At 45.3% G+C, this 27053-nt stretch overlaps 1 protein-coding gene across 1 annotated transcript; it reads left to right on the top strand.

The window, feature by feature from the left end:
* Nucleotides 1-4328: 4328 nt before the first annotated feature.
* LOC139337428 (cyclic nucleotide-gated channel beta-1-like) lies at nucleotides 4329-26962 on the top strand. The gene is made up of 38 exons (XM_070971982.1): nucleotides 4329-4409; nucleotides 4550-4571; nucleotides 4669-4714; nucleotides 4832-4937; nucleotides 5367-5386; nucleotides 5469-5574; nucleotides 5858-5882; nucleotides 5991-6084; nucleotides 6468-6574; nucleotides 6667-6730; nucleotides 7079-7154; nucleotides 7290-7314; nucleotides 9169-9511; nucleotides 10129-10278; nucleotides 10391-10444; nucleotides 14264-14331; nucleotides 14525-14754; nucleotides 15020-15050; nucleotides 15376-15788; nucleotides 15898-16099; nucleotides 16841-17021; nucleotides 17198-17212; nucleotides 18310-18408; nucleotides 18512-18666; nucleotides 21279-21515; nucleotides 22049-22257; nucleotides 22475-22525; nucleotides 22643-22729; nucleotides 22837-22901; nucleotides 23058-23180; nucleotides 23435-23576; nucleotides 23714-23873; nucleotides 23951-24048; nucleotides 24183-24266; nucleotides 24361-24479; nucleotides 24579-24725; nucleotides 24935-25133; nucleotides 25252-26962. The coding sequence occupies exons 1-38, from the start codon at nucleotides 4329-4331 to the stop codon at nucleotides 25519-25521; spliced, it is 4704 nt and encodes a 1567-aa protein (XP_070828083.1). The 3' UTR covers nucleotides 25522-26962.
* The last annotated feature ends 91 nt before the right edge of the window (nucleotides 26963-27053 follow it).

The following is a 27053-nucleotide window of genomic DNA, read 5'->3' as shown; positions in this document are numbered from 1 at the left end:
GCAGAAACAGCAACATGAAAAGTTGATTGAATATGATGCGTGTTTATAGATTACATTACCAAACAGAATATGAATTAATTAAAAGTAGCCACTTAGACCAGGTACAAGGATAACCATCGAGTAATATAGCTCATATAATAAGGTCAAATTGTGCATTATGAGAATTTTTACTTAAGTACACTTGTAATGATTTTTCCTCTCTTTCCTCTGGACTTTTACTTGTAATGCAGTACTTTTCCATTGTGAGATGACGGCTTTAAACAGATGTTTGTAAGAGTGTGTGTGCTAATGTTTGTACATGAGGTCCATGTGTGAGTGAGTGAGAGCGACTTCCAGCATGTCTTTATGTCAGAGCTAATCAGGATTATCTCCCGTCACAGATCATCCAGGGCTTTACCTCTTCACCTGCTTTCTCTTTCATCACATCCGTCTTCTCTCTTCTCTCCTCACACCATCACTGACCACTGCTCTTTTCAGTCTCTTTACAACTAATTAAACATGAACAAATTCAAACAAAGATCAATAACGTGAACTACTATGGTTTCCTACAAAGTTTCCCCCAAATCAGCGACCCTTGTTCAGTTTGCATTCCCTCTCACACTCCCCCCAGTCTCTGTCCCTTGTCCTGTGTCTTATCCAGATGTTCAAAAGAATTTAGGCCACTATGGCGCTGCGATATTCCAGCCAAGGGTCTGTGTCATTGACCTGTTCTCCCAGCTTATCCTCCGCTGAGCTGATAATGGGATCTTCCCGCTGCCTCCTGCCTCATCAGCACCATAAATCGATCTGTGGTTTCCATTCTCAACCACAACAACAGGCCTTTCTTCATGAGCTCAGCTGTGCACCTGACCTACCTGGTGAATGTTTTTCTACTTGTCTGTGGCTTTCTGATACCTGTTTGTCTGTTAAACCTGTGTCTTACAGTCAAACGTGCACGTCCTGTCAGCTACGCCCTGCAGTGCTGGATCCTTGCTAATCGCTGTCAGCCATCGTCACGCCATGCTTTCTCTTCTCCTCTTCATCCTCATTTCCTCTGAACATCTTTATTTTGATTCTCTCTTTTCTTTCCTCTCATTTCCTTACTGTTTGTGGCTTTTAATCCACCCCACTACCTTCCATCCTCCATGTTCACTGTAAAACAGTTGTGGGAGAAATATTCAGATCTTTTACTGAATTACAAAAACAACAATGTCAGAATACCTACTTATGAGTAAACGACTGCCAAATCAAAAGTGTTAATGACCAAACACCTGCAAAATTACATGCCCACCAGCCTCAGCTGGGTCATTCCTGGCTACAGGAGGTAACTTTTTACTATAGATTGAGGCCTTTTTTGATGCATTTAGAATATATCTTTAAATCCTAATTACCTGTTTTTGGCTGATACACTAGACATATTTGCAATAACATCATAAATAAATAGAAATATACCTTTATTATTGTATAGATTAAGTTAAAATCTCTCTTATTATTCTCTATGATGATGACCATTTACCATTTCCGAGCAACAGCCAAAAGAAAATCAGGGATGCAGCCTTTGTCAGTAACGCCCGAAAGCTCTGAAACGCATTACCTGTAAACATCAGGGCAGGCAGCTCGCTGATCATTTAACCAGCTATCACCTTCCCAAAACAGGACTGAAACTTTCACAACCAAGTTTTAGTTTTACAAACTAACTTACAGTCATTTAATTTACCTGCTTATTATAGTACCTGTTAAACATTAGACTGTTAGCATCATCATTGTAAGCATGTTAGCATCTTGACGTTAACATTTAGCTCAAATAAAAGTAGCTCAGTAACTTATTTCCCAATGAATTGAAGTGGAGTAGAAGTACACTGTAGCAGAAAACTGAAATACTCAAGTAAAGTACCTCAAAATTGTACATACAGTACTCAAGTAACTGTGATTACTTATTCTCTGCCTCTGCTGCTCAGCGTCTCGGGCCATATTGGAGATGTGGTTGATTGCAAGAAAAGCTTTTTTTTTTCTTGACATTTCTGATCGAGCTGTAGTCTTCATACAGCTGGAGGAACAAGCTGGGAAGTGGATCATCAGAGTCCTGTCCAGACCCTGAGACGGACTAATAAGCTTTACCTTCTTCTGTCCTGACTGTCTATGACTATTTAGTCAAAAGGCCGTCTTCAATAAGCTCATGGCTGAGCAGTCAGCGAGTGGCCCTGCGTCACTCTCCGGGGATGAAACTGTAATGAGGAGGGGGCAGGAGATTTTTAGACAGTATAGATGACATGTCACACATCTCTTCTTTGCTACAGATGTGTAACACAAACCCAAATCCATGATCCAGATGTGTCAACACATAATATTGCAGATGTTTTTTTCATTTTGCACTTTATGTGAACGGCTGTAGTCTGCAACGAGCGGAAAAGGGTGTTCTTCTGATCTGAAATCCCTGGAGTCTGTGGTCAGGTGAGGAGGAAATCACCCCTTGTTGCTTGTTGCTCTCTACTGTGGTGGGAGGTGACAACAGTTTATAGGTTACAGGTATGATGTCCTCACGATGCCTTTCTCTGCCTCTAATCTGTGATGGCTCACAGTCCAGGATTGTGACTTAACCCTCAGGTGGTGCTGGTTAATCCCGTTAGCCCCAGGCGGTCGCTGGGGCAATCCCAGCAGATCTGTGCCGGCTGTGCCACACTGTGGATCTCTACGCCACCGGCATGCAGAGCCACCTGTAGACACGCAGGTAAGGAAACCGACCATCGTTATTCTGTACTGAGTAAGTGACACAGAGATTATCTGGACTGATTTGAGGTGAGTGCTGTGTGATCTGTGCATCAAAGAGACAGTGGGTGAAATTGCTGGAGTGTTTATATGAGCTGAAATGTTGATGTTGTGATTGAATGTTTCTCTAGAGCCTCTGATGCGCTACTGTCAGAAGGCTTCAACATGCAAATCATTCCCAGATTTCAAAGACAGTCACCAGACAAAGAATTATATCTTCGGGGTGTCGTCTTCTGATTTATACTCTCTTGATGGCTAAGAATGATCTATTGTGATGAAAGCAGACGTCAACACGGGCCTTAAACAGCGAGGAAGGCTGCGGATTACATGTGGGGTAGAGATACACTGTTTAATCCAGTGCTATGAATTTGAGATTAGGTCTGGGAGGAGGCCCCTTTGATCTTTGCTGACTGCGACATTGTGTCAGGAATCACAAGCTGCAGTCGCAACACTGATCATGATGTGATGACAGCTAAGACAGCCAGGCTGGTCGCCCTCAGCCCGGTCGCCCTCAGCCTGGTCGCCCCCGGCCTGGTCGCCCTCGGCCTGGTCGCCCTCGGCCCGGTCGCCCTCAGCCCGGTCGCCCTCTGCCTGGTCGCCCCCGGCCTGGTCGCCCCCGGCCTGGTCGCCCTCGGCCTGGTCGCCCTCAGCCCGGTCGCCCTCAGCCTGGTCGCCCCCGGCCTGGTCGCCCCCGGCCTGGTCGCCCTCGGCCTGGTCGCCCTCAGCCCGGTCGCCCTCAGCCTGGTCGCCCTCAGCCCGGTCGCCCTCTGCCTGTCTGCTGTGGTCAGCTAGCGGGACATCTTGCAGGTTCAACAGCTCTTTTGTTGCTGAGGTGGATTATCTCAGCGGTCACTGTGGATAATACCCCCACTGAGATTAAGTCAGACAAGTTGTTGGGTCTCTGTAGATTAAGAGTTTGGTCTGCACCAGCTCTGTATGGAAATTGAATTGAACCAGTTTGCTGTGCCAGTCAAAATGCCCCCTCCTGTACATTTGGGACCGATTCTTCCTGTCTAACTGATTTAACTGATTTAGCCCTCTGCCACCTGTGAAGGCTGCTGGTAAAGCAGCTTACTGTTTGGTGCTCTGCAGCCTGAGTGAGGTTAACCTCTGCCCCTCTGCCTTTTACTCTCCTCTGACTCTTGACTCCTGCGCATGAGTTGAAAGAGCAGCATGAAAGACAGGACGCTGATTTCTGTCTCTTCTCTTTAATTAATCGGTGGATTGAAAAGGCAAGTCTGCATTGCACAGAGCAAACCCACTTATAAGATCGACTTTAAAGAAGCTAGAAACAGAGATTTCCTCATTCATACTCCAAGCACCACATACCACTGTAAAAGACTGGAAATGTGTCCGAAAAGAAACTAAAGACAGTTCTAAAGATTTACGTGACGAAGACGAAGCGGGCGTGTGTCCTTCATCAGACCTCGGTAGCTCCAGCTGAGGGCTCTCTGTCTGACAGGTGAAGTGGCCGCTTTAACGAAGGCACAAGGGATGAATTATTAGGAATTATCATCGTCATCTGCAATGTTTGATCAATGGCTTTGGAGGGGCTGACTCAGAGTGTGTGTGTTTTCAACAGGATGTTTAACTGGGTGGTGAAAGTGGTCCCCCAGCCCCCTGGAGCTCCCACGACTGATGAGGCTGCTAATATCCCTGCTACTGTACGACAACACACACACACACACACACACACACACACACACACACACACACACATCAGCACACACATCAGCACACACACAGTATGATTTCTGAGTATACTTCTAATTCTTTTTCTATCTCTGTCTGTCCGACCTGACAGGACCACCCCAAAAACAAAGAGGGTGAGGATTGTTTTCCATTTGCTTTATACCAGTTTTCTGCTTGTGTAACAATAACAATGTAAACAGTTGTACGCTTTGTTTTTCACTCATCCCACAGTGAAGAGTCCTCCACTGAAAAACACAGACGAAGTTTCAGAGGACAGGTAAAGCTCTCTGTCCACTAGTTCCTCTGTATGAGTGAGTGTTTGTGTGTGTGTGTGTGTGTGTGTGGCTGTGTGGACATACTCACACCTCGCCATCTTTCTCCTCCTGCTCTCCAGCCAGGCCCAGACTGGAGTTTTAGGTTGGCTGTCTAATGGGTTCGTCAGCACCCTGCCGCAACCGTCTGGCTCGCCTCGACTCAACAGGACCAACTCTGACAGCAGGGTGGGCGTATAGATGTTTGAATGCACATGCAGGCTGAGAGAGAAATCTGAGTATGCTAGTCGACGACCAGACGGATAAATTGGTGCGATTGGACGCCAGATGATTGGTCACATCCCACCAAAGCTAAACTTCAATGTAGTCTTTTATGTGATGAAGTCAAAACAGTAGAGCATGTTAGCCAGAGGTGACCACATTTTGATTAAACTACTATATAATGCATATTCTGGCATTCGCACTCTTATGCATTACTTCAATTTAAAAAGCAGCTTTTCCTGCTATTGCATAGGTGTTGGGTCGTAAAGCCAGTGTCATCACGCCTTGTGATTGCTATAGATTCTCAGGAGGAGCTATTTTATCAAACTATTGCATTGAATATAAGAGACTTTTTTGGCATCTAAATGTTGTTTTTCTTTCTTTGCTGTCTACCAGTCCGGAGAGGATGGAGAGAGGTACGGTGCGATTAGATAGGACTGAACATTTCATGCTGAATACATTTCTCAAAGGTAAACTCCATCCGGTTTTTCTTCCCAGGTCTGGAGTGATTGGCTGGGTCACTCAGGGTCTGACCAAGGTGTTGCCTCAGCCTGATGAGAAGTACAAAGAGACTAACGACGACAACAAGGAAGAACACACTGAGGTGAGACCTGAGGACCTCATTATGTTTATTTAGCTAACGGCGGCGGCGTCAGCTCACATGGGCAGACACACATACGGCCTGTACCGTGTGGTGTTGATAGACAAGCAAATAACAGATCGCCATTAACCTCTGTGGTGCTCACACTGACATTACATCTTAATTACATATTCATTAATAATATAATTCCTTAATGGGCTCCAAGAGTGATGTAAAAAGGTAAGAAGGTCATCCATTCTCTGACGGATGGCTTGACTTTAAATGCATGTCATCTCTTTTGTCCCAGGTGTATGAAGTGGCAACACTGCCAGGTAAGTCTCTTGATCATTTGTCTGTGTTTTGTAATTAAATATCAGTAACTCATCACACCCGCTGCTGAGCTGATGGCTGCTCTCTGATTGGTCTGTCTATCTGTCCAGATTTTGATCCCCTCCCACACATCCCGGTGGTGGAGATGGTGTCCGATGATGAGGTGTCAGAGGTCGAGAGTGTGAACAATCATTTCCCTCCCAAGTGAGTATAAACCACCCATTACCACACACACACACACACACACACACACACACACACACACACACACACACACACACACACACACACACACACACACACACCAATGATAAACTAAAGTAAGCAAGCAGACATAAAAGTAAAAGCGTATTGAAGACCTCAGCATCACACAGCCGTGCCATAGCAACCACAGCATCCCTCAGGAAAACAGCAGCACCCCCCTCCACCAGCACCACAAACCACACACACACACACACACACACACACACACACACACACACACACACACACACACACACACACACACACACACACACACACACACACACAGGTAGTTAAAAGACCTAGAAACGTGACGGGCTGACTTCTGTCTTTTCCTGCTGCAGCATGGTGAACTGGATTAAGCAGATGGTCCCTCAGCCAGTTATACTGCCCCCTGGTGCCGTGCCTGTAGAACCATCTACCAAGTCCTCCCGCTCCTCTCTGGACAAAAGTACACGCACACACTCACAGACAGGCATCAAAGAATAGTTGTTCTGTACAATATTTTGAGAAGTGAGCTTCATGTTTTTCTCTTCTCCCCAGTTTTGTCTCCACCACCTGAATCTCTGAGTGGAATCTCTCTGGATACTGATAGCAAGTCCTCAGGGTATGTTTGGAGCCCCACTGTCCGCCTAAATGACACAAGACAAGACAAGCTAAAAACTAGAAGGACACTATTGATCTCTAAGGGGAAAATATGGAGTTTATGTGACAGTTAGCACAATAAAACTGACGCTAAATGGAATTCAGCCATCTTTTTCTCTAGTACACCTGTGGCTTGCACAGCTCTTACAGACAAAGCATCAAAACATACCGCAACATAATATTGTCAGAAACCATATAAACAAGCCAGCTGGAGCACGTGAAGCTTCAGAGACGAGGGTCTTAACTTAACAGTGAAGTGTATAGTGTAAAGTGTTGAGTGCATGCAGCTCATACGTTTGTCTGTTGACAGCGTGGTTGGCTGGTTCATGTCAGGACTGGGCCTGAAGCTGCCTCAGCCTGCCATTCCACCCAAAGATGATGCTGAGGTAACGTTTGGGAATCAATAAATGCTTCTTTCTCCAGCCTTTCTTTTACCATCCAGCTTTTCTGATATGAATTGTCACTAATGCAACTTACACAACTGTTTTTGTTTGTATGTTTTTACTTTGTTTTGCTCTCAGGGTGCAGCTGAAATTCTACAGAAAGGTGAGTTTAGGTTTTATTCGCTTAATTATACCAAAAAAAACCCCCTTTGCTTGCCATTTTCTTGCCAGCACCAGTGTTCCTGAGCGCCACAATTCACAGTTCAATCAAAGGGATTTATATCACATAATGTTTCCCACAGTCACCAGAGAGTAATGCCTAAACTAGCAGAAAAGATCTGTTGAATAACACGGGGTGCATTTGATTCAGCTTCTTCAAGATGCCGGTCATTTGTCCCTCTGAGTAACTCCTGTAGATGTGTACATATTTGGAAAGCACGGTGCGTGTTTTCTGTTGAAGCACTCTCCTGTTTTTCCCCTCCATAGTTTTCGAAGAGGTGTTTTGGTCAGACGGCCGGAGCCTAACTCAGTGCCTCTTCTCCTTCTGTTTCAGGGGGGAAGGTGGTGCGAGCCCCTTAAACAGCAGGAGGAGACGACTGGGGGACGCTCTGATTCCCACACAGACAGACAGACAGACAGACAGACAGACAGACAGACAGACAGACAGACAGACAGACAGACAGACAGACAGACAGACAGACAGACAGACAGACAGAGATTTACCAATAGACATATTGTACTGTTGGCAGGAACTGTGCAGCGTGCAGCTCAATACAGAAACTAGGCAGCTGTAAAATACTTCAAGAATATAGATATATTCAACTCACCTTACTGTACTCGATACAGTTTCATATGAATGTATTTCAACCTGAAATGTGCTCACTGGCACACCTAAGACATGTACTGTATGTTCATAGCTAAATAGACGTGTTTTGTCTTCGTGATTTGAATTTGCACACTTTCTGTTTGACACAGAAACGTTTAGTAATTTCCATTCATAAAATTCCTGTAGGTTTCACGCACAAAAGATTGCAGAGAGGACGTCTTTCTGCTATTTTACTGTGCTTTGACCTATGGCAATGTGCACTATATTCATGTTGCCATTTTCATATCCAGAAGAAGAAGTCGATGCTGTGGTCATTCATGTAAACACAAATGTTTTTCTGTTTAGTAAAACGTCAGTATAAAATGTCCCAAGTCACAGAAATCTGGAACTAATAATTAAATGGCAGCTATATTCATTCAATAAGTTTTTTATGGACAAACTAAAGCTATATCTGTGTTTCTACTTGCCGTTTAGAAGACGTTATAATCACAATTTATTTTTCATGTGTAAGTCCTACTCCGTAAGAATTTGTCAATTATTATTCTCAAAAGAAAGTTGAGCTCAGTTTGGGTCTTGATTGTGTTAGAGGATTAACTGAGGTTGCACAACACAGATGAACCAGTCCTCCATACAGCGCAAGGCCGACTGTGATCCACCTGATCTATGTCTGGAACCTTGAACTGTGAAATGTGGTGTGGGGCAATGGTGTGGTGTTGTTTCAGAGGGTTTGACTTGAACTGAAGGAACCATACTTTGCTCAAGGTGGTGTTAAACATGATTACATACTGTAATGTAAGATTACTGCAGGATTAATAAAGACTCTGTGTCAAATTATTCATGTGGTGGTCTTATGAATATAAAGAACATCTTACGCCTACCAGGAGTTTTCCCATCTTTAACTCTTTCCATTGCTTCCACGCGTCCTCTACTCTACTAAAGATGAATTACATATGACCTCCACCTCCACCTCTCAAACCCCCCATGTTGAAACTTGAGCCATAGCTGTCTACCATTACCCAAACCAATTATAGTACAAACAGTAAAGTCATTATTCCTGTCATTAGATCAGCTCCAGCTTGTGATGCATGTCCATACTTACCCTTGCATAATTGCATATCACCAACATGTCGAATGTCTACAGCATGTTTCTTGCTTCTTACGCACGAATCGGCCCTTGTTACCCCCTCACAGTGTCATCCAAACTCAAACCTGACATGGTGCTAGAAGACGTGGAGTCAGACAACGAGGGCCAGCAGAAGTGTGATGATCAGCCCAAAGCTGCAGCAGCATCCGACACGACACTGACTCCACCATCACCAGCAGCAAGCCAACAGCAGGAAGCTTCGCAGCAGACGCAGTCCAATTCGCTGCAGACTCAGAAGAGCGGTGACGCCAACCTAAATGCACAACCTTCAGAGAGCGTGATGAAACTATCTCAAGAAGATGCTGAGACACAGACAGGCCGCTGGACACCGTTCATTGAAAGCATCAAGAGGGAGGCCGAAGATGTAGCTTTGGCTACCATGGAGGAACGGTAAGAGAGAGGTGGAGAAGAAGAGGGTGGAAGTGGTCACAGCTGCAGTACGTTAAGTCACTTCCACTGGATGTAAATGCCCTTTATTATATCAAATGATAATTAAAATAACTGCAATTTAGTCATGTTTATTGAAAGTCCATAACAGTTGTCAAAATACTGGAGCATGACTAACCTGAATGATCTTTCCAGTTAAGACAACGGGCTGGATGCTTATCAGCAACAAGTGCTGCAAACCTAAACAAATTTTGAGATATCCCTCCATCATAATCATCATATTGAAGAGTTCTGTCACAGAGCATCATCAATCATAGTCACCCTGTTGAATGAGGAGGCCGGGGGTCAAAGCATCCTCACCAGCTCTAGACAGTTTTCCTGTCTCTGTAGTTTGATTAAAAAGTGATCTGAAATTATTCAGGAGGATTCTGGAGCCATAGATATGCAGCTGTACACAGTGACTGAAACAGTGATAGAGCTAAATTAACCTAGTTTAGTGTTGGGATCTCAAGGCTCAACAAAAAGCAAGGAAACTCTAGTCACATTCAAAATGTGATTTACCACATTATTAACATTTACCACTCCTCACAGCGATGTAAGTGTGCCCTGTCTCTCTTCAGTCTCCTGCAGGAGCGTTTGGAGATGGCACGTATGGCTGAGGAGGTGGCCAGGCAGACAGCTGAGATGGCCATTAGACAGATGGCCAGTGAAGGGCAGTCCATCAAACTCTCACTGGGGAGTCAAGAGCTGCTGGAGGAGCCTGAAGCTGAGTAAGTCCTCGTGCTCAATTAGAGAGAGAGAGAGAGAAAGTATGTCTGTGTTTGACCATTTCTGTATTTTAGAAGCATCCTTGTCAAGTCATGTGCGTATTCACTATGACAGGCTGCCAGTGCCACAAGAAGAGGAGAGTGAAGTGGACCGCAGAAAAGACGAAGAGTAAGAATGCAAATATGGATGTTTCTCCTAGAACGTGTGTCATGCTGCTCCTGTGCTGTGCCTGTTAGATACGTGAGAGTGTTTATATTATATTAGAAATAATACTCATGACTGCTGCGTGTCGTCACTGTCTACGGCAGCTTATTGAACTGATGGTGAGACTATAGTAAGAAACCTGGGGCTGCAAGTATTTAGAACAATATGCTCAAGTAAAACGCCTGCATTCATTTTTGACCTTATTATGCAGCAATATGGCCAATTTCAGAGCATTTTAATGCAGCATTTTAAAGTTTAAAGCTGCTGATTTACATTGCATAGTTCAAAGCATTCATCCGGAATAATATGTTCATAGGTTTTTCTATGTTAAATCTGAACAGGAGGGAAAAGTACAATTTTGCCCTCTGAAATGTGTCGGAGTATTTACTTTATACTTAAATTAAATGGAAATACTAAAGTACAAGTTCCTGAAATTGTAGTTCCCACGTAAATGTAAGGCGTTGCTTCTTTCCATCATTGAGGAGACCCCACAGCCTCAGTACCCCCTGTATGCCTAGTGTCGCCTAGGCGCGTGAGCTCTGCTCCCAGCCTCGCGCTGATCCAGCACGCTCATTCAGGTCCCAAATCCCGTGGGTTCTTGTTACGTGATCTTTGTGCGAGCTCTGCCTCAGCATCACACAGCCGTGCCATAGCAACCACAGCATCCCTCAGGAAAACAGCAGCACCCCCCCTCCACCAGCACCACAAACCACAGACACACACACACACACACACACACACACACACACACACACACACACACACACACACACACACACACACACACACACACACACACACACACCCGCCCTCTTTCTCCCCTCTTAACGGTTCCCCCGGTAACAGAGCGCACCTGCTGCTGCCGCCGCCGCTGCTTCACTTCTGGAGACGCTGGGAAAATAATGGACGGACGAAAAATGGAATATTTTCCGTGCTGTTTTTCAAAAATTTCTAAAATCTCCTGATCCGGTTTATTCGACCTCACAGCCGAGTTCGTAATATTTGTGTCCGGATGCTCCTGGATATTTTCCGTCGGATTATTAATGATTAACGCACGTGAACATTGACAGACAAAGTGAGTACCTTGTGGTAACATTGTGATTAGGTAATGGGCTACTATTATTATGCAATGAAATGAATAAATTTGACCTGCAACTATAACTTTATTACTATCCTGTGCATACAGATAGGGAAGCCTTAATAAGCTTGCCTGTTACAGGTGGTCACCAAATGAGCTGTTGTATGCCAACAGAGAGAAAACACTAACTGCTAAGGTAGCTAACACTGAGTAAGGGTCATGCTTCCACATGCTGCAGTCTCAAGTGAAAAGTATGAGATGATAAGTTAATCATGAACAGTCCCCAGTTCCAGCTGGGCTAGTGGGTAGAGTCACATCACATCGCAGTAGCTCTGTTTCTATTTTGTACATGCTCACTTCACTATTGGTTTAAACCTGAGGCGAAAGCCGTAGGGATGAGATGTACTCCCAGCTGGGCCCAAACAATGAAGTCTGAACCCTACCAACAATAGAGCATAGACAGCAGCCCACCAGCCGACCGCTGCCCACCTGAGGGTCCCTAAGTCCGACCACTGTGGTGTGCAGACAGGCGCTCCTCTTCCTCAGTTTGCATATGGAGAGAAGAAAGCTCACAGCCGAATAACCGATGACCCGAATAAAGAGGCGATCACCTTCGGCCAGAAAGCTGGATTCAGATGTCGTGATCCCTTGTCATCACTGACAGACTAGGCTTGTCTCATCCCGTGGGTTCAATCAGCGGCCCTGCGAGGCCCTCCAGGACTGTTTGGAGTTCCCATAGTGGAGCAAAGTATTGAGTAGGGGACCTCAACCTGTGGACCCCCATGCAGAAGGTGCTTTTGCCTGAGCAGAATGGAGATGGCTATCAGCCCAGGTCAGGATGGAGACCACCAACTTATGTATGGCAGGGCATCTGACACCCCCCTGCCTGCTGAGGTAAGGCACCACTGTGGTGTTGTGTGACCTCACCATGATGTGCTTTCCACTCAGCTGTTGAGTGAAGTGATGCAACACCCTCTGCACTGCAGTGAGCTCCAGCTGATTAATGTGGCAGGAGGAGCTCGACTATATGCACAAACCAGTGCTGTAGGTTTCCAGTTAGTGCATCACCAGGTACTGTTGACACAGACCTGAGGCATTGAATCAGCTGGAGAATCACCTGTAGAATCGCCCACTCCTCCGACAGATATGCAATCATGGCGCAGGAGTCCAAAAGCAGCCCAAGGTACAGCGTCTGCTGGCTGGGCTGCATGGCGCTCTTGCGGTTGCTGCCAAAGCCCAACTGACATGCTGAATGACCAGCAGTGTGTGGCTTTCCACCCCCTACCTGGAGGCAGCGAGAATCAACTAATAATTGATGTAGGACAAAATTCTCAAGCCCACTTTGAAAAATGAGCAGCCATAACACACCACCTTCCCGTTATAACCTCCCCTGGGGAGGGAGGTAATATTAGAGACAAATCCAGGTAAACAGTGCTAACACCTATGGCAACATAGCTAAAATCTGAGTGGACAAAGCAACCAATGCTAACCGCTGAACCAATCCTCGAGCTAAAGTGTGTCTGAGAAGAAACACTCTCTGAGAATAAGGCTGAGGACACAGCTGCTGTCCCGTTCTGCTGTGGCGTGGGCAGCTGAGCAGGTCTGGCCTGGGTAGCGCCATCCACTGCTATGCTGTTGGTGTTGCTGCTGTTATGGCGAGGAGGTTGTTACTGGGGAGTAACAACTCCAGCTGCTCAACTGTTACCTGACTGTCTGGGTGACAACTGACCGAGTTGGAAAGAGGTGCGGGAGGCAGGCATCATCTGAACCTCCCTGATCTCTGTAGGTGACAGCTCTGCCCTCTGGTGGGTGACACGGTCCAAACACCCCGCCAGAAAAGCCCTGTTGTTCATGAGGGCCACCTCCTGGGCAGTGCTGGTGTTACAGAGGTCGCAAAGGCTGGCTGCTTTGGGAACAAAGACAGTAGAGTGAGGTTTCCCACAAGAGAGCTGTGGTAAGAGCCTGAGCTGGGGTCTTTTGGTGGCTATGGCTGTGCTGAGAGTCTTTACCCTGTTTTGGTGGCATTAATGGGCATGTTGATTCTGGCTAGTTCATTGAAGTGCACCTCGTAAAATCAGAAATTTGTACTCAAAGGGCCACACAATACATAGATTTACATCTGTCGTTGCTCTCAGGTGGAGCGTCACTGAACCCTAAATTGCTCCCGATGCTGTGCCTAGTCATCATCATGTGAATGGGTCAGTGCAGACTTGTGTTGTAAAAGCGCTTTGAGTGGTTGTCAGACTAGAAAAGCCCAATATAAATACAAATATAAATGTAAATAATTATCACATTATGTACACCATTCACAGGCATTGAACCCCAGCTTTACATTATTACCTCATCATCATTTTTAGTTGAGTCACATCCGATTTCAATGTTTACACTCAAAACTACTTTGCATGTCCAACCTGCACAAATACAGCCAAATCACCACTTTCAGAGGTTGCAAACAGGATTTCATTCAAAATGAAATTTCAAAATTACTGGTAAGGTACTATTTCAATCCTATATTAAGCTTGATTTTCCCTAAAAATACTAGCAAGTCCATTCTAACTGTAGCACTCTTTTACTGCAACCAACAACAACCAAGTTACACTGAGCAAACTGGGCGGTGGGCTCAGTGTGGGGACCCTCACATTGCCACACAGTCTCATTAAGCACATGAACTGTCCAACTATTTTGTCCCCTGTCCTGTCTTGCAGACAGGATCAGAGCTTTGCTGAGGAGGAGCACAAGGAAGAGACTGAGGAACTTACCCTGCAGGAGCCAGGTAGAGATGAAGCCGGCATCTATCACTGCACACAGTTTCTTTTTTCCTTTGAATTCGCCTTGAAAGTGAAGCTGAAGCAGATAGCATAACACGCTCGAGCTCAAAATTTCTTAAACCCCTTACAACAACCCCATCATAGTATATTTCTTATGATCTCTGTGTATTCTAATATTTAAAATCACTTGAAATCTAGAGTTAAAGGAGGAAGCAGTACCACCGCAGACCTCCCCCTCCCCACCTCCATGTCCTGAACCAGTTAAGACCTGTGAACTGGAGCCACAGCCAGAGCCGGAGCCCAAACCAGAACCAGAACCAGAGCCGGAGACCCAGGAAGCCAATGCAGAGGCAAAGCCTATAACCCAGCAGCCACAGAAAACAGAGGAGGACGGTCAAAGCACCAAAGCTGACAGGACGTCTGACAAAGTAATGTCCACAGGGTGAACATGCACAGTGCTGAATGTTTCACCTCATGGTAACTTCAACCTTTAAGAAGGGCTCTCATTAAGTTTTGTTTCCTCTCCTCCCTGCCCCGTCCTTTCATGTCTTACTTTAAAAACAAGCTTGAATAAAAAGAGCTTGAAACAGAATTTTCTTAGATCTCAGATAAGTTCTAGCCAGAAATCAGATATATTTACAACATTTCTGGTAAAAACCCTCCATTTGTTCATACACTTTGTCTTTTTTGTAGGAGGAGGAAGCTACTGGGGATGGCTGTGGTGGTATGTACTACTCTACTCTGTTATGTTTATTTTGTTTTTCTTGGGACAATCTATATACTGCTCTAACTAGCAGTTTCATTCCTGTATACATGACTGGCTGATGGTGTTGTGTTGAACTCAAAAGCTGCTAAACTGACAGTTGTTTTAGGTGCTTGTCTGTGTGCAGACTGTTACTGAACATGCTGCCTGGTGACTGTAGGCCTTGATCATTATCAGTCTTCATCAAGAAGAAGTTTAACGTTATGACTACATTGCTGTTTGACTGTCTACTGCACCTGTCTTCCACCTTGCTTATATACTGCCTGTCAACTTGTATCCTCTTTAGCTCCAGTCAGCTGTGATGCATTTAAGAGCTGCCTGATGCGCATTCCCCACACCTCTGAGTGCCTCGGCAACATCAACGCCTTCTTCAAAGAGAACGGCATCTCCCCTCCCAAAATACCTTCCATGCCTAAGCTACCCACCCAGCTCTCTGACATCACCAAGTACTTACCAACCCTACCCCCTGAACTGCGCCAAGAGCTGTCCCAAATCCGACTCACGCAGGTCCCCCGAAATATTGCCCAGACCCTGAATGAGTTTTTGCCCAAAAGCTCAGACGGTTCAGTCGGTCCCAGTCTGTCCAGTCTTTCCCAGAGCTTTTCAGACATCCCACAGAAGGTCTCCCAGTTCCCCAGCCGGACTCAGCAGTACTTCCTCAACGTCCGGAACCGCCTCAACAGCCTTATGCCTCAAGATGCCTAAGAAACAACAACAGCAAAAGCAGACGCAAGACAAGAATCAGCAAGATGTTGAACTCAACCGGCTCGTCCGACACTCCCCTCTCCCTCCTCCTCACCATCCTCAGCTCCGTTCTCGCTCCCCCTCTCCATCCTCCCCCAATGGTGGTGCCCTCGAACTGCCCAATGTGCCATCCTACCCACGTCTACCGCCTATTGTCAGCCCCCCATCAAAGCAGCTCAACTCGCTGTCCCGCCAGCTGTCGGGTCTCTCTAACCCGGCGTTCTTCATTGAAGATGACTCAGATATTTCAGCAGTAAGACCCACAGGTGAATCTGCAGCCGTGGGAAGTCAACTTTATTCCATTGTGGGATTCCTCTGTAGAGACCTGAACTCAGTCATAATGAAATGAAATGTGGCTTCAGGATAAACCAGCCCTAAAATGAAAAAAACAGCTGATTGAGTTTACGAGCAGTAAATGATCAGCTGAGTTCAGGTGTCTCGGCAAACGCATTGACAGCGTTTTAAGGATCATGAACACACGGTCAGGGAAAAAGTAGTGTTTTGGTGTTTTGGTAGTGTATTTCTGTATGTTTATGTGTTGTCTCATGCTGTCATTTGTCATGTAAGCTCAGATGTGATGTGAATAAAGCAGCACAGTTCATTTTCTTGCTAAGGAATAAAAAGAGGTGTGTATGCACATCCTCAAACTATTGTTTTGTGAAAGAGTACAATGTACTAACTGTTGACACTTCTTGTGTTTAATAAAGAAGACAGATGTGTGCCAGTGCACCATAATCCAGAGTAGCCAGTAGCTATTCCTCTCAGTGGTCAGGGCACTCTTATGCATGGCCTCGTTTACAGGTGGATCCTCCTGCATTAGCCCGATGTAGATCCTGGTGAATCTGCTTCCTTCTCACCGTGTCCTACCCCACCTCTCTGCTTGTAATTGTGACTAGCTTTTGTAGCTTGCCATGCTGTACCGCGGCTCTATTTGTCCAAACACATTCACATTATTCGTGGTGCTTTTCATTAATCTGCAAACATTTTGTGCCTTTCGACTTCTCCAGAGAGCTCCAGCCTCAGCCTTCGTCCGGCAGTCAATGTCGAGGATGTCGACTCAGACCATGAGAGAGGAGGGGAAGGTGGAGGAGGGGAGGGACAGAGCAATATCCCCCAAATCCTCACCCCCCTGGAACCCAAACTTACCACCCTGACCGTCCCCGTGACTCCTTCTGGAGGTCGTCAAAGGTGAGAAATACTACTCTGAAGCATCAAAGCGTCCTTTGGCACCAGTGGTAAATAATCAATGTCATATTGTAAATGTTTCTGAAAGGCTCAGTGTAGATATTAAAATTCCATCTTATCTGGGTGTGCGTTACAGTATTTTTAATCTCTTACTCTCCCCTCATGCCTTTCATCCACAGTAAAGGAGATAAAGAGTAAGGAAATTCATGGATCGTCTGACTTATATTGCTTTTAATTTTCTTTCAGCAGTAATTATTCTTTCTCTCCAGTGAAACAAAGCATGTGCATAGGTTTCATACAGTCACGGCCAAAGCATCACACAGGAGACAAACACAAGCTTCTCTGTTGGCAAGTGGAGTGTTTTTATCCAAAATGAGATCATTTTAACCACTGGTCGCTGGAAAAACACAAAATTATGAAGAATCTATATCACAAAGCATTTCCTTATAAAAAATATAGACAAGTTCAGTGACACAATTATGTTTCAGCACCATTCATGGTTTTAATTAATCATGAGTGTCATTTTGGAGTGAAACTCTTCGCTTCTCTGTTTAGTGCTGCTTGAAATAGATCTGCTGCCCTCTACTGGCTGCTGGTAGAAGCACAATGTTTTCTGTTCGTATTCAGCGTCCTGCAGAAATCATGTGTGCTGCTTGGGAAAATGTGACATTTCTTTCAGTTTGCTGTCAAAATGAGCCACACAGCAAACCAACACATACACACACACACAATAATAACACTAACTGTGGAGCTAAACTGCTGAGAGCTTCTTGTTTTGTGTTGTTTGGTGGTTTTCTGTGTTGTTTGCTTTCACATTCTTGCGAGTTTGGCTACTGTACGGATATTGTCATATCAGAGGAAAAGTCAATAAACAAATCACAATCAATTGCTTATAAGTTATGTTTCTTGGATTAATATTGTGTTTTCCCTGGCGCACACACACCACACACACCCTCTCTCTCCCCATCCCTCCCTCATAAACACACACACTCCAAACCCTGCTCTGACCATCCATGACAGTAGTGGAAGGGATCGTAGCTCTATCTGGAGAAAGATGTAAGATATCCAGCCCTTATTAAACACTTTATTCAATCATCTAATATTCATCTGTACCTTTATCCACACATCTTGCTGCCCAGTCCATAATTTACCCACCACCACTCATTCCTCCAGTTGAAGTGACCAGTCTTTGCTCATTCACTCATTGAACCATCATACAGTAATAACATAAAATAAGTGTCTGCGCCGCCTCATAGTTGAACCAGTGATGTCGCTGTGTCTCTTTTGACAGTAGGAGGCTGCACTCCCAAAGCGAAGATGATGATGATGAAGGAAACCTCCCTGTCAGAGCCTGGCCCAGCCAGTCCAGCCTGCACAGCACAGATGATATGTGAGCACTGCACACACACAAACACACACGTGTAGTAATATACGCACATTCACTATAATAAAAAATCAGCATCATCTAATTTTATTTCTGCCTTTTGTCGAAGACTGAAAGAACGTCCGGCGTCTTCGGCCAGTCAGACCAGCACAGTGGTCAACGAGCGTCTTCAGGAGCTGGTCCGGATGTTTAAAGAGCGAACGGAGAAGGCAAAGGAGAAACTCATTGACCCTGACAGCTCAGACGAAGACAGCATCATCCCCTGTGAGCTCTTCTCTTTTTCACCTATGCACACGTACAGTGAGCTGCTCTTTAGAGCTACAGTGAACATGCAGCACAAATCCTCCCACCCTAACGTACAAAAATGGAACCAGCCAGAAATATACAGGCAGATAGAGGTCTCAGATTGGCAGCGGCTGTGTGTTATAGTTTATTTCATTTCCAGGTTAAAAGACTCAGCCTTGTCGAGCCAAGAAAATGTGGACTCACTTAAGTCATACCCAAACCTCGGACTGCCATCTATAAACGAAAAGCTGCACAGGTACCATGAAACTGCCCACTGATAGACACGCAGGTGAGAAGTAACAGTAGTAGCTTCTTCCCAGTTTCAACCTCCCAGCTTTCCCCCCTTCATCCTTAATTGTACCACTAGTGCCCCTAATTCACCCCTCAGTACTTTGATCAGTGGTTCCCAAAGTAGATGCTTGGGTTAGGGGTTGAGATGAAAATGAAAAAAGCCATTGTGAAGGCGTGCTGTGTCTTTAAAAAGTCACTGATTTCAGATCAGAATAATCATAAGTTAAGAAGCTACATCCCCTCTGTAGTGTAATACTGCACGTTTAGTTGTAGAGAAGGTGGACAGGCTGCAGATCCAGGTTGGGTTTGGATGCAGGACAAAATCAGCACCATACCGTTGAAAAAGGGAAGCATGGTCTGCACAATCAGCAAGGCTTTGTGGGCAAACACTGAAACACTGCTTCAATAAACATTTCAGAGAGTGTAACATTCAGGGTCTGCACTAATTCTCTTTTTCAACATGCATTAGTTGCACCTGAGTCTGGTTTGTGTGAGGCAGAGCTGCTGAATAAACGCGTTGTGACATTTAAAGAACATTCGACTCCACACCACCAGTAATACTGCAGTGACTTTAATTTTTTTGGTGAGGATAGTCCACTGCCAGAAGCAGACCATGTCTTAGACCCCTGAGGAGACCCGGTCCAAAGATGTATCAATTGAACCATGTAGTAATCATAACCAGTTGATAGACTGCCAATTTCAGAGGACCATAAGTTATTAGACAAGTGCCTATTAACCTAAATAAAATGCTCACATGTAGTTCTGAGCTTTGACTTTGATGACCAAATAAAAAACACCTTCAGACTAAAGATGAACTCTGCGCTTTAAACCTCTAATCATTGTTTCACTTCAAACTCAATGTGCTGAAGGATAGTTCCCAAACACATATTGACCCATCTCAATAAATCCAAAACTAACCGCATACCTTTAAGTTAGCCCAACACCTAAACTTCTCTTTCCTCCAGTCACAAGGGTTTGACTGGGGTTAGGTGTTCCTCACCATCAGGGATCACAGTTTAATCCCTTTCAGCATTTCAGCTGTTCCTTCTAGTTGTGATCGGGTCTGGTGACGAGCAGACGAGCTAATAACAAAATTACCAACACAGAAACCATCCGTTCTGCATCCTGTGGGTCCATCTTTGTTGAGACTTGTCCTAATTTAGGTGCAGCTTATCTCAGTGGCCACTTTATTAGGTATACCTGTACAATCTGATGTAACACAACACACCAGCTCAGCCATAAACTCTGTTGTCTGTCATGTTCAGGGGTTATAAACTTCATGAAAGTAGAATTTGTGGCAGAGCTGTTACACCTTTTTAAAAGAAAGAGATCAAAGTGTTGTGTTGAGATAATGTGAAAATCCGAAAAACACTGAGCAGTAACATCGGTCCAACGAGCACAGTGGCTTCATTTACATGTTGGGTAAGTTCAAAACTGTCCTCTAAATTCACAAGCTCCAGAGCTTTGGAGTCATTCTTTATGCTGATATGAATGTTCAGGCCTCCATTCAGGATTAGTCGGTTATATGCAGTGATGCCAAGTGTGATCAGCTCTGAGAAATCCTGCATCAACAGTGATGAACATCTCGACGCATGTAATGATGAGCACTGATAATTCTGCTTTGAGCTCAAGAGCAAGATATTCAGGTGATGTAAATTCACCCATTACACACAAACTGTGTAGAAAAGATGGCTGCAATCCTCCTCTCCTGTTTTGTCTGACTGACTGACAGCCAAAAGGGGTTTGTTGGCCAGTGATTTGACATTATAAAGAGCTAATTTCAGATTCTGTGATAGGAGAGGAGATTGGCGGTGGCTAAACATTGACTGAACATTGACAGATGAGACAGGTTCCAGGTGGCTGTGGTCAATGTTGGTAAGGTCCCTCTGATTTAAAAGTACTTTAAAGAACTTTTGGCAGAACAAAAACAAGGATATCAGCAAAAGAAAGTGAGCAAAGCAGGGAGCAAGCAGGAAAAGCGTCTGAGGTGTAAGAGAGCAGTCTCCACAGTCCCATTAACCAAGAGATATTCTAATTTCAGGTGCATGCATGTCTTAACACACGAGGGACTGATTGAAGAGAGGAAGATTTCACACCGGTGATTTCAACTTCTGTAGGAGACACTTTGAATGCTCAAAGCATTGTGCATGTGCTTCTTTAAGAGAAAGTTACAATCACCAGCATTAGATCTTCTCACGAGGCTACATGCCACCTCGTCCACTCCCACAGTAAATCTGCGCCTGTGTTTTCTAAATATGTTCTTCTGACCGTTTGTCCCTTCCCCTCTCGCCCCCCTTCAGCTCCTCCTCATGCTCCAGCTGCTCAGCCTGCTCCTGGAGCTCCGCCAGTGGACAAGGGAGAGACGGACGCAGAAGCAGGTCCATCAGGAGGAGGAGGAGGAGGAGGAGGAGGAGGAGGAGGAGTGGAGAGTGGGGCAGAGGAGGAGCAGTCTAGAAGCTGCTGCAAGGTGAAAACTCCTCGGTGGATAGGAGCCTGTATGCGCTACCGCTTCCCCGCCAGCATCGATCCTTTCACCAGTGAGAACCCATCTGAATACTCCACCCACTGCCGACCGCAGCACCGCCCTGTACAGCTGAATCCTCTTTACTGAAACTACTCAGAAACTACTTATCCTGGGGCTCTTCATTTCAGCCTCACAGTTCTGAGCCGTTTAATGCTCAATGCAGCCAGAATGCAGTGAAGTAACGTGAGGTTTTGGTAAAGGTGAATCTACTGTACTGTCCTGTCACAGTGCACACACCTGTGTCCTGATCATGTGATGTTAAGGACGTCGTGTGTCAGTCCATTTCTTGTTACGTTCCTTTTCCTTTAGCACAAAACCAAGTTCTAAATGATGCAAATTTGTCTTAGTAACACAGATTAGATCCTGCTTATTTGCCATGCTCTTACTCCCATCAGCCTCTGGTTAGCAGCATAGTGGTGGTTGGTGCTTGCTTAGTGGCCGTCACTTGTTCACTGAATGACTCCACTGTTACTTTCTACACCCACTCTCTCATTCCCTAAAACCACCTTTCACCCACTCATCCTCTCATCTTCGTCCCTTTCTCAGACCTGATGTACGTGCTGTGGATGCTATTGGTCTCTCTGGCATGGAACTGGAACGCATGGTTCATCCCAGTCCGGTGGGCCTTCCCCTACCAGACGCCAGACAATATTTATTACTGGTTGCTGACCGACTACCTGTGTGACCTCATTTACATCCTGGACATCACCATCTTCCAGCCGCGGCTGCAGTTTGTTCGGGGAGGGGACATAGTGGTGAGTGGGACATTGGGGGACGTTACTGTATCTGAGTGCTGTCTCATGGTGGGAATCTGAAACCACGGACAATCTTTTGTCCAGAGGCGGCTAAAATGACAGGAAACACTGTTTAACAGTGAACAAACGAATACTGAATCACCACAATTAGCAGCTGAAGTTTATACTGTGTATTAAGATCAACTTACTGTTGTTTGTTGTTTGGTTTTTATTACAGTGTGACAAAAAAGAAATGAGAAAGAATTACATGAAAACCACCCGCTTCAAAGTAAGTAACTAGAGATGAATAAAGGTCCACGTCTGAGTGTCGTCTCTGGGCTTTGTAATCGTTGAACCAGTCACTGAAGCAGCTCAGTCAGTGAGGTGCTACCTTCCTGTCTTTCAGTTTGACGTCGCCAGTCTTGTTCCTCTGGAGCTCTTCTATTTTAAAACTGGCATCAACCCTCTGCTTCGCTTACCCAGGCTGCTGAAGGTAAGGTTTTTTTACTCACACATTTCCCTTCAGCCATCCAATACAACCTTCTACAGTATTAAAATTTACTTTAGATATTTCCCCGTTCTCTATCAATGCCTCCGCAGATCAACTCCTTCTTCGAGTTCAACGAGCGTCTCGAAGCCATCTTGACCAAAGCGTACATCTACAGGTCAGCTGCAGCCTCATAGTACCTCACTGCCCTGCAGTTCTCTATCGTGTTTCACTGCGTCCTTCTTCTCAGATGTCTTCCTTCCCTGAGACGCCACACAATGACACAGATGAAGGTTTCAGGTGTTCGGTTTATACAAATGTCTCCGTCTCTCAGGGTGATCCGTACCACCACCTATCTTCTCTACTGTCTGCACTGCAATGCCTGTCTGTACTACTGGGGCTCTGCCTTCAATGGGCTAGGATCAACCAAGTGGGTGTACAATGGCGAGGGCAACAGGTTGGTGGGATAAACACACACACATGCACACACAAACCCAGGTCTTCACCCTAAACTTGAATGATTTACATTGTGGGGACGTGCATTTTGTCCCCACAAGTAAGGCGAGTCCCCACAATGTGAGTGTCTCCTTTGGTCTATTCCAGCTGCATCTTTCATTTTCCATACCATTTATTTTGAAACTGCCGCCCATCATGTTCATTGGAAGCTGTTTCCTTCCTCTGCCTCTCTGACCCCTCCTGTCTTTTGCTCAGTTACATTCGCTGTTACTACTTTGCCGTGAAGACCCTGATCACCATTGGCGGTCTGCCAGACCCCACCACCCTGTTTGAGATTGTCTTCCAACTCATCAACTACTTTGTTGGAGTCTTTGTCTTCTCTATCATGATTGGACAGGTATGTATGGAAATATAATGCAGACATTTTTGCCTTCATCAGCAAGGACGCTAATAAATCATAAATCTCTTCCCGCAAAGGTGTTAAATTAACTTTTAACAAAATGTTTCGGCTGATTTTGCTTGTTTCTCTCTCAGATGCGCGATGTGGTCGGTGCAGCCACAGCAGGTCAGACCTACTACCGCACATGTATGGACAACACTATTAAATACATGTCCTCCTATCGCATCCCCAAAGATGTCCAGAACCGCGTCAAAACCTGGTACAACTACACCTGGCAATCACAAGGCATGCTGGGTAAGGAGAGCATCATGTGTTCGTGTTCATGCGTGTTTTATACATCTGACCTTTCGTTCATGCTGTCTGCCTTCCAGATGAGCAGGAGCTGCTGACTCAGCTGCCAGACAAAATGCGCCTGGACATTGCTATAGACGTCAACTACTCCATCGTCAGCAAAGTCCCTCTGTTTCAGGTAAGAACACAAAAACAGCACAGTTTACTTGACAGAGACTGATTTCCTAAAACCCACAATGCAGAAAGGCAGACATTGCTCAATGAGTATCCCATCAAGAGATTGACAGTTTTAGACATTTTGTCTCTCGACAGGGCTGTGACAGACAGATGATCTTTGACATGCTGAAAAGCCTACGCTCCGTTGTTTACCTACCTGGGGATTATGTCTGTAAAAAGGTAGGTGTATAAGAACATGTGTGTTTCTGGAAGTTTTGTCGTCGCCCTCTCCCGCTCATTGTCCACCTCTGCCTGTCTCCTCTGTCCTGCTCAGGGGGAGGTGGGTCGGGAGATGTACATCATAAAGGCGGGGGAGGTGCAGGTGGTTGGAGGACCAGATGGGAAGACGGTGTTTGTCACTCTCAGAGCAGGATCGGTCTTTGGAGAGATCAGGTGAAGAGATTTTTACTGGTGCTGTTGAATGACACGGAGGCTTGTTGTGCTTTTGCATGAACATTGTAACTGACTGCTTTCAGTGTCTCTGATTGGCAGTTTGCTTGCAGTTGGCGGGGGTAACAGGCGCACAGCGAATGTAATCGCCCATGGATTTGCCAATCTATTCATTCTGGACAAGAAAGACTTGAATGAGATCCTGGTCCACTACCCCGAGTCCAAGAAACTGCTCCGCAAGAAGGCCAGGTTAAACATCACATAAGCAGATATTATCTGGAAACCATAAGCACAGTTTGTTACTGTCCAGTATCAGTGATGTAACACTGCCTCTGTTGTTGAACAGCGCAGGTGTTGTGGGGCTTCCAAACCAGAGGTGGACTTATATAAGAGTTTTGCTGCTTTGTCTGCATGTAATTCTTCTTTAAGTCTGATAGATGTTGCTCTCTCAACCACAGGAAGATGCTCACTAAGGGAAAGAAACCTGAGCCCAAAGAAGAGGCGAAGGAGCCCCCTCAGCTCCCGTCAGCCCCTGTTAGAGCAGAGACCCCCAGACTGCTGAGAGCAGCCCTGGAGATGACGGAGAGATCCTCTGGACTCAAAGGAGTTCTGGCTAAAGTCAAAGAAAAGAGCAACAAGTCCAGCATCTCATTACAGGTAAACATACACAAAACCTGAACAAACCGAGGAATAAACATGCACATGAAGCAATGACATGTGGCCGAGGGTGTCCTTTATCCATCAGGTCAACCTCCTCTCTTCACTTGTCTTCCAGCCCTCCGTCTCCTCCTCCCTCCCTCCTCCATCTCCCACCTCAAGCTGTGGACCTGACAGAGACGTGGACACACCATCACCCACGTCTGCCGGCTCCGCAGTGTTTCGTTCTGCTTCCCATCGCCGCGACAACAGCAACTCTGCGATGCCTCACGCTGCTTCACAGCGTTATGGCAATGCAGACAGAAAGCCCACCGTGGACCAAAGAGAGGAGGGTCTCAGTGAGGCTGAGGGGGACGAGGGTCCGAAGAGGAAGGAAAAGAAGTTGTGATGACTCTATAAAGACAAAGGAAGGAGGAGGAGGAGACAAAAAGTGGTCGCTGTGAGGACTGGGTGACAATCCCGAAGAGGAGAGGGGAATAAAGAAACAATCCCTGAAACATGCTGAGTATATTTGCTATGAAGTGACAGAATGGTGGCATGAAAGACAGAGGGCGTGTTGTGAATGAACATGTACAGAAACTGTCAAGCCCTGATCTACTTAAGTCATGTGGGACAGCTTCATTGCAAAAAATCTAACAGTAATACTGTATTCCACTCTGACCCATGATGCATCTCCATTATGCTGTGCAGCTGCACCGGACTCAAAAAGCTGTTTTATTTTGTCACTTTTCAGTCAAATATCTCTGTTACAGGCATGACGTCTCCACTGGACCAGCGGAAAGCATAAGTCACGATTCTCTCTTCATTCTGCTTCACAGTCATTCATTAGATCATCTAACGTAGGAGCAAGCCATTCCTTCCTCACACTTCCATCATCTGCACTGAGTTCACATGGCTGAATTCAATGTAGTGATGAGGATGAGTGGCGTAGTTAAGCCATAGCAGTTAGTGTTATTTCTACAGAGCTGAACTTCTTGTCTCTCTGAATCAAACAGAAATGTTTTTGCTGTTGTCTGCTTACTGTTTACAGATTCGTTTGCCTTACACGGTTCGTCATCGAGCTTTGTGTTGTGTTGCTGTGAGTAGCTTGCACTGCAGATGTTTTTGGTTTGAAAAGCAGTACAAACCAAGCACAGCTGTTTTTAACGGTGTAACATGACATCTGTACTTCACTGAGAAGATATGGTACAGTTTTGACAGGTCAGTGTAAAAACACCCCAGATTACTTTATAGAGATTTTCAATCAGCACGACTTTAAGCATAGCAAGCCCAAACATCATCTAGCCTCTTATTACCTCAACGCTGCATTTTACATACTGATAGATACATGTAACAGCATTGCTATACATCCTTTACAGCTATTACTAACGTGGTTCATGTTTTTTCTGTTTTGTACAATAAACATATTTGTCGTCTGAAATGTAGCTGAATCACGTTTTCATCGTCCCGTTGCAGTGTCATGACATGTGAATGCTACTAATAACGCTGAATGTTTAATTTGTACTTGAAGTGTGTTTAGAGCTCAGCGAGGATGTAAGAATTCAATGTTTTGTATGGATAGTTTGATTATTGATACAGCCTCAGAAGACGGGCCTACAAACCAGCTAAACATACTGCCAGACAATCTGTAGAGAGGGTCATCAACGTTTTTCCTTTGTGTGTGCGTGTGTGTGTGTGTGTGTGTGTGTGAGAGTGTGTGTAGTGGGAGGGGAGACATGAATGCTTACAGTGGACTCTGACAGCGTATAATAACGTCCTTCCAGTCGACTCTGTCTCTGATGTAACCCCGTCCTTTGTGATCTTTCTTTAAATAAATGACTGTTTGCAGCATGTTTCCAGCTTCATGTCTGTCCTGAAATGTCCATGTAGAGTCAGACAAACAACACAATGAGCTGCAAAGTGTAAACCACAAATGAAAAC

The sequence above is a fragment of the Chaetodon trifascialis genome, chromosome 10, assembly GCF_039877785.1.
Source record: "Chaetodon trifascialis isolate fChaTrf1 chromosome 10, fChaTrf1.hap1, whole genome shotgun sequence".
Lineage (NCBI taxonomy): Eukaryota > Metazoa > Chordata > Actinopteri > Chaetodontiformes > Chaetodontidae > Chaetodon > Chaetodon trifascialis.
Note: the sequence above shows the minus strand (reverse complement) of the source record. Positions and strands in the feature narration are given on the sequence as shown.

Excerpts from the sequence above, each read along its gene's own strand:
- LOC139337428 (XM_070971982.1), top strand. The coding sequence starts at position 4,329 with ATGTTTAACTGGGTGGTGAAAGTGGTCCCCCAGCCCCCTGGAGCTCCC. Across the intron at positions 5,575-5,857 it reads ACAAGGAAGAACACACTGAG|GTGTATGAAGTGGCAACACT; the intron begins GTGAGACCTGAG and ends CTTTTGTCCCAG. Across the intron at positions 24,726-24,934 it reads CTGCTCCGCAAGAAGGCCAG|GAAGATGCTCACTAAGGGAA; the intron begins GTTAAACATCAC and ends TCTCAACCACAG.